This window comes from Lathamus discolor, chromosome 3 (genome assembly GCF_037157495.1).
Source record: "Lathamus discolor isolate bLatDis1 chromosome 3, bLatDis1.hap1, whole genome shotgun sequence".
NCBI classification, from domain to species: Eukaryota; Metazoa; Chordata; class Aves; order Psittaciformes; family Psittacidae; genus Lathamus; species Lathamus discolor.
In genome coordinates, this window is record NC_088886.1 from 54226718 (window position 1) to 54238107 (window position 11390).

General features: G+C 52.6%; 1 protein-coding gene across 3 annotated transcripts in view; it reads right to left on the reverse strand.

Annotated features, from left to right (window-relative positions):
- Positions 1 to 11172, reverse strand: part of NR5A2 (nuclear receptor subfamily 5 group A member 2) — a 96018-nt gene extending 84846 nt beyond the window's left edge. The window contains exons 1-2 of one of the 3 annotated variants that reach the window (XM_065675275.1): positions 10861 to 11172; positions 864 to 1001 (exon numbers count right to left, since the gene is read on the reverse strand). In XM_065675275.1, coding sequence (XP_065531347.1) covers positions 864 to 1001; positions 10861 to 10924 — 202 coding nt within the window. In that variant the 5' untranslated portion in view covers positions 10925 to 11172. Of the gene's footprint in view, positions 1 to 863; positions 1002 to 1475; positions 1544 to 1653; positions 1936 to 10860 lie in introns of those variants that run through there. The other 2 variants (XM_065675274.1, XM_065675277.1) reach the window with 2 other exon arrangements.
- Positions 11173 to 11390: the final 218 nt, after the last annotated feature.

Sequence of the window (11390 nt, forward strand, 5' to 3'; positions counted from 1 at the left end):
CCAGCATCTCCAAAGCTGCCAGCCCACCCCGCCTCTGGTTGCCAGCAGACTCCCGGGAAGGACAATTTCGAAAGAGCAGTGGGGACAGGAGTTTCTGGACAGGGAGAGGCCCGGGGCGGGGCAGGCACTGCCCGCGTACGGGGCGGCCGGCTCCGAGGCAGGGAGCTGACACCCCGCGGCGGCCCTGGGAGAGGGTGCAGCGCTGTGACCCGGAGCAGGGCACCGGGAACAGCCCCGTCCCGCCCCGCAGAGGCATTTCCAGCCCCATCCCAGCTCGGGCATCCCGCTACCTTACCGAGGATCCCGCAGGGGCTCAAACCCAATGCTGTCTGCTGCCAAGTTTGGCTCCGCTGCCGCTGCCACATGTGCTGTGCCTGCGGGAGTCCCACACGCGGGACAGAGTCCTCGGGACCCGTTTCGGGACATGTGTGGCACACGAAGGTGCTCGGCAGGACTTTCCCGCTTAACTCCCCCTGCCATAAACTTCTAGTCAGTTTTGCCATGACCGGCGACTAGACCGAGTCCCCCGGATCTACAGCAGGGCCGGTGACCGGCGGGGCGTCCGTAACCCCTCTGCTCCCGCCAGCCAGATGCTTGACGGCTCCCCGGCCGCGACTGCACCTCCTGGCCGGGGCCTTGCCATAGCTTTGGCGCTGGTGATCCGGTCCCCGGTGCCCTGTCGAGCCACGCTGGAAGTTGGCGCACAAAAGCAGGGGCTCGGCTGGGCGCTGGGCAGGGCGGAGGTGGCAGCGGGGAAGCTCGCAGGCAGTAGCCGTAAACTTTTTTGGCAGGACGAAGGGGCGGCTTGCTGAAGGGAGCCCGAGCGTGCGCGGAGGGGGAGCGCCGTGCCTTTCCCCCCTTACCTTGCATGTTTTCCGGCATCTGCCCCTGTTCCCCATTCGACCGTGCGAGTCCCAGGGCCTCCGTCTCCACTTTGGGCAGCATGACAAGGCGGCTGCGGGCCGGGCTGGGGGCTCCGTGTCCGTCCGCGACACCAGCACCTGGACACGGCAGCAGAGATTTAGCTGGAGCAAGGGGCGCGCTGCGGCCGCTGCCTCTTCCTCCTCCTCCTCTTCCCTCCCTCTGCTCCACGCCAGCCCTTGCCCTGCTACAACGGGAGCAGGGAGCAGACCCGGCCGCCGGGAACAGCCGCCGGGTGCCCGCGGCTGGGGGATCCGCGGAGCGTTAGTCGGGCTGCAGGCGGCGGGGGCGGAGAAGACAGGAGGAGGAGGAAGACCTGGGGGTACCGGGGAGGAAGGAGGAACCCCGGGAGCCCGCAGCAGCTCCGCCCGGGACTCAGCGCGGCGGCAGCCCGGCGCCCCGATCCATGCGGAGCGGCACAGTGCACAGAAGCGCTCTGCCGCCGCTGGTGCTGCTGGACAGGGTTCCCACCCCCGGCCCCCTCCTCCCTTTCTTCCTCCTCCTCCTCCTCCCCCTCTTCCCCCGCTACAAGTGTGGAGGTGCCGAGTCGGGACCTTTAGCCCCGCACCCGCGGGGAGGCGCTCCCGGAGCCAGGGGACTGCAGGGTGCCGGGGGCTCCGGCGAAGCGGGGAGCCCGACACCGCCCTTGCAGCCAATAAGACAGAGGCGGGATGAGCAACACCCTCCGCGCACACACACGCCCCACACATGCACAGGATCACGCAGACTTGCCCAGAGCATACACCCCTGCCCGGTTGTTACACCGGGCTGCGGGGTGGGGGCCTGGGTTGCAGCCACTCCTCCTCTCCCCGGCGGAGCCCGACGGGCCAGCAGCCCGTAGTGTTCCTCCCTGCATGAGGGGAGATGAGCTCCAGCTTCCTTGAGGTCGTATGAACAATTCTCCCCGTCCGAGCCGCGGAGGCTGTGGGGACACCGGGCCTCGCCTTCCCTCCTAGCGGGCGGGGGTAGACAGCGGAAACCTTAGCGCTTGGAGAACTCCAGCCCTTGCGGCCACGTTGCCGTCGCGCAGCCCTGGAGCCTGACAAAAGAGGGCTGGAGCTCCCTGTACCTATTCTGGTGGTTTGGGTCTCCCTCCCCTAAACTTGCGAAATCTGCCTGTTCCAGTTGCATCGTTTGCACAGTAGCCAATGCCCTGGCAGAGCCTCCGCTTGGGTAAGAGCCGTCCTTTCCCGGCTCACGGCGCAGCAAGCGGCCCTTGTTTCCAAGTTGTCCCAAATAACTCGTTTCTAGCAAGCGGGTGCCTCAGCGGCGAGAGTCTGGCGGCCCCGAGGCCTTGTGTGGCGTGGGCCGGCGGCGGGGGGGGCCGAGCTGCTCTGCGAGCCAGGCCGGGGCCGGCGGTCTGTCCGGCCCCGCTGCCCTTCCTGCGCCGAGGGCGGCCAGGGGCTCCGCTGCGCTCCCGTTACGGCGCGCAGGTTCGGTGGTGTGGGATGAGTGGTATTTGCGCCTTCGAAAGCATCCGAGCTCCACGCCCGGGCTGCCCGTACCCCTCTGACACTTCGGTCTCCGTTGTGTATATTAAGAGCTGAAAATATTTGGCGTTGAAAATTGCTTCCGATTGAAAGTGAGGCGCAGAACTGTCTGCATTGCAGGGTGTAGCACTTCCCATCGACTGGGAGAGAGTTTGTGAAAACGGACACTTGTAGCTTATTAAACACCTCTGGAGATCGCGAGGTGACTAGCAGTGGGACAAGCTCTGCCGTGCTCTTTCATACGGCTTCAAACTTTTCACATCCAGTAAATGGAAGAAGGGACCTTTGCTTAGCTCAGTGCAGATGCCGAGCCAACTCATCACCAGTACCGCTGGAGCAGAAAGTGTATCTCCTTCTCTGTGCACGCTTTGCTATTCTGGGTATGGACCCAAAGTGTAGAAAGGCTTGGACCTCTCGGGCTCCTTCCATTCCCACATTTTCCCCATTCCTCTTCGAGCGGGAGGGCGAGCAGGTGAACTTTTCTTAATCTGTATCAACACGTTATTTCTCAAGTTATGATTTCACAGTTTAGCAGTTCGCCTGCGAGTAAGTTTTAGGACAGCACCATGGCGAGCTGCGGGAGCGGTCCGCTTGACGGCCAAGGCGGGTGGTTGAGAACCATCCCAAGGGAATGGCCTCATTTCTAGGCAGAAGTATCAGCCCTGGGAAGCTGGTTCCAGATATACCAGCTAAACGCAACCCCTCTCCCAGACGTCGCCGTGTAGCCCTGAGCCGAGCCCCGATGGCTCAGCACCGGCGGCGCTCGTAGCACAGAGGCGGCTCCGCTCCTCCGGGCTCCACGAGGAGCCGGTCAGGGCCGCGAGGCCTGTGGCCCGGCCGCTTCTGCCTACCGCTGGCCCGATGGGTGGCCAGAGGACGCGGGGGCAGCTCACAGAGGAGCTTCACCTTCTCGCAGCCCTGCCCCCGCGGGAGAAGCATTGTCAGAGCACATTTACTGCAGACCGTCGAAGTTTAACACACATCTGCAGGACACCGCCGAACCTTGGTCCTGCAGCCCGCTGGGCTGCTTCGGGGCAGGAGCCGATCCCTTCCCTCCCGCTCGCCACCCTGTGGGGTCACGCCGTTTGACGACGCCCCACCGGGGAGCTCCGTGCCGCCGCGCTCGTTGCTGCTGCTCCGGGAAAGGCACCCGCGTTATAGGGGAAAGCCGGGGAAAGAAAGCTAGCGTCCGTACAGGGCAGGCGAAACCCGTCCGAGCGCAGTCGGGGCAGGGTGGGCTTTCCCGGCCAGCACTCCCCCTCGGGCACTGCCCTCGCGTCGCTCCTGGGGCTCTTCGCTCCTACTCGTGGGCTTAATGGCATTCCGCCCGGGAAGAGTTTGGAGAGAATTCAAACTGCGCATCGCAAAGCCACTCCGCGAGCAATAGCTATGGATAAATATACTTTGGAGTGGCTATTACACATCCACATTTTTCCGAAGTAACAGTTTAGGGCAGTACATATTATAAATGATACCTGGTTCCTTGTGGCTACATTTAATTAAACATGGAGTTCTAGCTCTCACGATTGCCTTGAGCAACCTTAATTACCCTTTCTTCTAATCTCTTCTCTGTTCCTTACTAAGTTCTCCAAACTTTTTTTCCAATGTGATTTCTCTACTGAGTTTGCCTGCCTTGTTCTGACTTTGCCTGAAGGTCTTGATTGACGCGTGTAATTATAATTATAAAACATGATGGCTCGGGGAGCCTCCGACAGCCTTGATTAGTACAAGGAGCAAGACCTGGAATATTTTATACTTCCCTGTTTAAATGTATGTACATTTACATTTAAAACCCCACTGCCTAATTTTAAATAATCTGAAGCTTCTTCCACTTCTTTGTTTTCAAGGTAAGGATCTGAGTGATGGTATTTCAAGGCAAGCTGCAATTTCTTACAGTTTCAATGAGGCCAAAGAACCTGGGCAAAATTCAAAGCCTTCTTCCCTAAGCAGAGACATTTCCGACTTGGAGGGTTTGCTCCATGAGCAACAAATAGCACGCTCCCTTCTAGCTTTGTGTCGGGAAGTGACCTGGGGAAAGTTTGATTTATCTTCCCTGCAAACTAGCGAAAGAGAAATTTTCTGGGGAAATGTTCAAGACAGACTTCACAGAAGCAAACTGGAGAAATCAATAAATGGAGGGCTGTAACTTTTTTGCTGGGAAGTCTAAATGCAGAGCCGCTCAAAAAGACCTGGAGGGAAGTATTTAAGGAGGAGAGAATGCCACATCCTGGCCCCTCTTGCTCTCCCGCTGGGCATTCCCGTTTGCCGCCAGCCCAGAACTGCTCTGATCAATCGCTCGCTGAAAACGGTGCCTGCAGCCGAGCGCGGAGCGAGAGTCCCCGCCACTCAGCCTGCCCCGGCGCAGCGACATGGCCCCGAACACACCCCCTGGCACAGGCGGGCACGGCGCAGGGCTGCTCCGGGCAGTGCCGCGGGGCAGCGCAGCCGGGACGGGACCCCTCGGCAGAGGGGAAAGTTCGTAACCGGAGTTTGCTGCTTCACGTCCCGCACCTCACGCTCAACTTTACGAGACTGTGTACACCAGGAAAAGTGTATCCAACACAAGCTCTATTCTATTCTGCCCCCCCCCCCCCGCCCCCTTTGTTTTATCTTCTTTCCTCCTCTCCTCCCTTTCGTCTCATATATTCCCCCCCTCCGAACCTTGTTATAAACAGCTCACCCCTACAGTACGAATTGGGGAGTACGTCGAAACCTTCCAAATCCTGTAGCAAACGGACTTCTCTCATCAGTGTGCCGAGGAAATACCGCTTTAACTCCTAAGGATTACTTTGAGTGGAGGCTGTTAGTGGCTCCAACTCAGGCTTTAGAAAGCAAACTGGCCCCTCTAGAGAACTGAAAAAAACCCCAACCCAATCCAATCAATCCCAAGCACAAAAATACTATTTTTCTTTTTTTCCCTTTTTTTTTTCCTACTTTTTTTTTTTATCCACTGGCAGCGAATCAGAATGTGTGCTTTAGGCTGAAATACTTTCTGCAGTAGAACACACGCCACAGAGGATCGCTTTCCAAAGCTTATTGCCTTTTTTCTGCTGTGAATCATTCCCTTTGCCTTACGGAGATGTCGATCCTCTCTGGCCCAACACAGAGAACCATTTTCAAACAGGCAATTATTGCCCGAGAAGCTGTATTTCACGCCCGGCCGAGCTGCTGCCGCACGCCGGTGTGCGCTGCTGCCTTACAAACACCTGGCAGCGGCGTGATGCGAAACTACAGGAGGCTCGGGAGCGAAGGCTGAGCCGGGCCAAGTAGGTGGTAAAACACCGCCGTGATTGCCTTTCATCTGCTGCGAAGGGAAAGACCGGTGAGGGGTGGTAACGCTTCACCTCGGCCCGCCCGGTGCCCTGGGCGGCACACGGGAGCGCAGGGACGCCTGTCCCTGCTCGTTTCGGGGCGGCAGCTTTCCGGCGGAGATGTTGCTGAACAACCTGGAAGGCGTGAAAGGGCTGAGGCAGCGGGGAGGTGCGCACGGGGGGAGGCGGTGAGCATTGTCCGGAGACCGCGAGGAGAGGAGCTCCCGGGTCAATGGCATCAGCAGCGAGCCGCAGCCTTTTCCACGCGGCAGCCTTTATCCTTTACCCACTAGGACACTTACAGATCCAGTTTCGCAAGCTGGAACTCTGTTAGATATGTATGTGTGTGTTTTCCCGTTAAATTACATGAGCTCCGCGGGGAAAACGCCTCCTAGCCGTGCACTGCTAGGACCTGTTGCCGCTAACGGTGCGACGGCAAAACGCGCTCCTTCCAATCGCTCTTGCCTGAGGCGGGGGAGGCGGCTCCCCCCTCCTACTAGGAGGCGAGGCGGCGAGCGCGAAAGCAGAGGCTTCGAGCCCGCCTGGCCAGGCGCGGAGCAGCTGCTCCGCGCTGGGCTCCGCGGTGCGGCGCGGCCGGCAGCTCTGCCAGGGGGAGTCGCCGCGGGGCTGGGCCGAAGGGACGCTGCGGGCGGGGCCGGCTCTCCCCTCCTCAGTCGAGAACCCACAGCCCCTCTCCAACACTGGCAGTTTATTACTCTTCTGATGAGGCTCTTTTGTTTCTGCCTGTGCTGCCCTTTTGGAACACATAATTAAAAACCCTAGAGCTTGGTCTGGGAAGAGAACTTCAAATATATTTGTATCTAAAGCAAGACTCCTGTCAGGGCTGAGCGCTAGTGTCTGTATCGTAAGAGATAATCGATTTCTATCCTGTACAGACAGGCTTAAAAATGAATTTTCTTTCGCTGAGGCAACTGACGATCTGTTGGTGGAAAACAAAAAACCAAATGTTTTAGGTCTGCTTCCCCCTCTTCCCTCTAATAATTATGGTTTTAACTTGGAAGACTTTATTTAAAAATAATTTGACAGCTGATCTTTATCACGAAAAAGTTTAAGCTCATATATATATATATCTCATATAAGATTTCTCAACACATAAGCATAAAATCATAAAACAAACCCTGAGAAGATAAATTAGGCATAGTTTATACTGAGAAATCTTGATAAGGGTTGTGTACATATGCATGTCTGTTCATTGTATTCATATATATTAATAGATAAGCTTGCATATCTAGGTAATGTGTATAATGTACTCGTTTAATGTGTGAGTAAACTCTAGATATTAATAACAATTTAGCTTGAGAGGTTGTAATGGTTTTCCCCCCAATGAAGCTCTTGGTGCAGATAATTCTTCCCTTTCACCCTATTTAAAGACAAGTTTGAGACCTGACCTTTAAATTACCCACACGGACGAGTGGTTAGAGGCGTTTTGTCGGCATTGGAGGTTTCCCTCTGGGGACTACAGACATCGTCATTGTTCCTTTGCCTCATGCACTGGATATTTAAAATCGGACTAACTGGAAAAAATAAGGGGTGAATGTGAATACTGCCCCTTTGTAGAGAGCTCATTGGCAGTATAATGATGGGAAAAGTATTTAATGGAAAGAAAATTGATAAAAGTAAAGAATAACAACAAAAGTTCACTGTTATAAAAAAATCAGTCCAAAGCGTTCACTCCTGTAGAAGGTTTGCCTGCATCATTGCTGGCCAAAATCCTAATCCAAGCTTTAAAAGATAATATTTGCTGTCCTTGCTAATCATGCAAAATTTCATTATATATGCATAATAATAATAATGATAATAATAACAACATGTAAAAACAAACCTTGGCAAACTGAAGAGCACTGATTATAATACTGTGCACTGCCTGAGGACATACATTAAAATTAAGATGGCAGTAAGCATTATACAAGCTGAAAAATTTCACAGTAAGAGACTACAAGTAGATTATTTTCCCTCTTATATAACAATTTTTTCAAGTTAATGAAACAGTTATTTTTGTTAAATAAACATAGCTAATGCTTATAAAAATTGCATAGTGTCCCTAATGACACTAAGGGGCTGATGAGAGGAAAAATGAAACTAGTCAAGTAGCTTTGTATTGCCCTGGAATGTGATAGAAGAAAAAGATTGTGGCACATCCATAAAAATTTTCATCAGTCCATATGATGTTCTTTATCTGGAAATAGGATGTACTAATAAGATTTTGTGTTTTCCAGCTGCCACTTTGACTGTCTGAGAGTAAACCCAAGAGCAAGTATCAACAACAGGGAGTGCCCACTCACACTCCAACTCCAGGCTGGTTATGTTTTGTCTCCAAGTGACATATTCACTGCTATTTAAATCATGGAGTCTTGTCTCTGTTCATGGGACCTGAATGAGGTCCTCTTTGCTGGGAGAAAGCTAGGTCATTCCTGCTGTGACACACCACTGATTTATACCAAAAACTGACTTAACCCCAGATGGGTGAATGCACTGGGTGCACCTTTGCAAAGCAGGCACTCCCTGACAAGGGCACCTCTTCCAACAGCAAGTGGCCTGAGGTGGGGTGAGGAACTGTGGAAGCTGTGGAAGCAGGCGCTTACAAGCACACCTTCTTGGCCTCCTGTTAGAAAGGAAAAAGCAAACGAGGTGTTGGGAAGGACTTCACAGAAGTGAAAAGCCAGGGATGGGATTTACTGGTAAGAGCACTTGGCCCTGCTGCTCCTTGTACTTATGGGAGTACTTATGTCCTGGGAGGACAGCTTTTCCTTCCAAAGAATTGCTCTCCAAGTGTAAATAAGAACAGAATCAAGCTTCCTATTTGGTTCCCCCACTTCCTAGCAGAGGCCCTCAGGATAGTGCTGTTTACGTTTAACCCTTACATGTATGGTGGTCAGTTGCAATGCAGAGTTAGGTGCGATTTTCAGGGATGCCACCATGGGCTGTGATTATGTAGTGTCGCACAAGAGCAGAATTCTCCTGCTGGCCCAGAGCACACAGGATTTTAGAGAGTTTCACAGGATTTAGACCTCCTTTTTCTATGCCATGCTTTATGCATCTGTCCTGGTATATCCATGATACAGCACACGTATAAGTGTGTTGTGGAGGTATAGTTACAAAAGCACCCTGCTAACCTATGTCTTCTGCCAATCTATTTCTCATATCCACAGGTTTTGGGGAACCCAGACTTGCTAGTCTTTTGGAAACCATGAAAATGGCACTTCCTTGGTTGATGTTTTCTTCTTTTTCCTTCCATTTGTGTTGTAGTGTTTCACCCTGAGAAACCGTATCTAAGTGACCACTTTTCAGATATTTGAGATGTATTATTATTTTACTAACCCACATGGAGAACAGAGCACCAGAGGCCCCCTCCAGTACCTTTCCCTTCCTGTTAGCCAGAAAAAGCAAGTCAGAGCAAGGCCCAAGAGAGTAAGGCCCAGCTGGGAAGCTGTCCTCGCCCCCATTTTCCATATGTTTCTGGGGGCAGAGCTGTGTAAAGGAGCATCCCACGTCTATAGATAAGCACCAGAGGATCTCTGTCTTTGACTTCTCTGTGGCTTTGATGGGATCAGCTGTCCTGATTCAGGTGTGGCTTGACCCTGGTCACAGCCATGTCCAACAGCCTGGAAGCTCCCTGTGCCCTCCGGCTGTTGTGGATACCTTGTCAACACTGCTGAAGTGACCTGAGACTCTCTCTAAGGAGAACCCCTCCCAGAGTGGGGCTACCACCAGGTACAGCTGGCCAGGAGGCAGGTGACTCTGAGTCTAGTGGTGTGATCCATGGGACTCCAGCTATCCATTTGCATCCATCAAACCTCGCTATGTTGCTGGGAACCCTTCTTGTCCTGGAGGTATAGAGCAGGTGAAGAGTGTGAGAAGGGAATCCCTAGGGGCCAGCTGCCTGGGACACGGCCAGGTCCAAGGTAGGAACCCTTCCCGTGGGCACCCTTCTCTCTTCCCCAGGAGAAGCAGCAGCTCCACCCAGGAGGTTAAGAGCAGTTTTCAGCTATGTTTGAATCTACTTCCTGCAGCTGTTGCTGCACCTTTCATCCCTACAGTCCCAAAGCCTCCCTTGGTGGTGAGGTGCCCATATCACACCCAGCATCAGGGTGAGTGCCTCGCCTGCCATGTGATGACACACCTAGGGACCAGAGGAGGAGAGTGAGTCCTGGTTCCCACACATGAGCCAAAGCTCCCTTCTTTCATCCTTACCATAAACTGCTGTGCTGAGGTACAACCTTGCAAAGCTACAGGATGTGGAACCTGCAGCTCTGCTGGGCTGGTTTGTGAACAGCCTTCCACTCCGTGAAGGAGAGGTTTCCCTTAGCAAGCCTTCTTCAGCCCCAACCTGGGCACAGCCTGATGAGGCAGGGGATGCTATTGCCTTGCCAAAGGTAAGGTGCCTCACTCCTGATGTCTGGTGAGAGACAGAATGAGCCAAGATAGGAAGTGTGGGGAGAAGGGCAGGGAGGTAACGGAGGCAGGCACCCGCTGCGCTCGGCACAGCCACTGCAGTCCTGATAACCTGGGGCAGCTGCTGGGCAATGCCTCTAATGCCTGCAAGCCAGAGCAGCCCACGCCTCCTGGCTTTCCAATGGGGAGCGGATGCTGTTCCCATATGCTACTGAAAGTATTCACTTCCTCGCTGCTCTGAAGCCTTAACCAACTTTTATTATCCAGCCCGCCCCCACTGAATGACGATATATCTGCATTTCCAGCTATAAAAAATAATCTGCATTTGACATGTGTATCAGAGAAAAGACCAAAAACATTCCCGAGGTTTTCTTCAGCAAGAATAGCCAGGCCAGAGGCAATTTAAATCTAATTTTTGCAAGTGTTTATACACTCACACATGCACAATTTCACAGTTATGAGCAATTGTAATAGATAAAGATACCATTAGTTTTCTGAGTATGTATTTGATAATCATATTATCTCTGGAGAAAACTGTTATTCATTGAATCATCCTATGTTTTCTTACATTTTTATGTTGTATCATACAGTTCTTTTTCACCTGAATACATGTACAGATTAAGCAGTTTAGTTGGCTTGCCCAATTGTAATGAGTTTTTCAGTTTGGACAGCCCAAAGTTTAACATATTTATGCGGAGTCTTCAAAACAGAAAACTGTTACTTACCAACTGATGCAAGTCCATGTTTTATAGATTCCTGTATGATGGCTGTGTGGGAACCAGAAGACATTATTATGTGTAAATATACAGTACCCTTGGGTGCAAGGTGAACAGCATTGAGTACAGAAGAGGTGCAGCCTGTAAGCTTTTCTGGCCTTGAGGCCCGGGCTATAATAACCTTCAGTGAAAGTCGGCGCGATGAGCAACAACAACAAAAAATATCCAAGAATTCAGAAAGTAACAAGCATGTCTCTGAGTGGACTCTGTACTTTTTCCAGCATTAGTGACCTGCTGTAAACCGTGTATCCCATTTCATGATAGTCTCTAATCAGAAGAATAGGAACTTGTGATAGGTTTGGTACTGTCACGTGATTTTGTACAGCTTGATAAGAGGACCCTGTTATAAAGTGACAGCAAAAGAGATAAGAACTCTTGGCAGATAATGGCAGAGAAATGATTAACCTAGAGTGGTGAGGTGCTATGAAGCCTAGAGAGTGGAAGGTTGTAAAGTTGTGGGGTCATAAGATCATACTGAG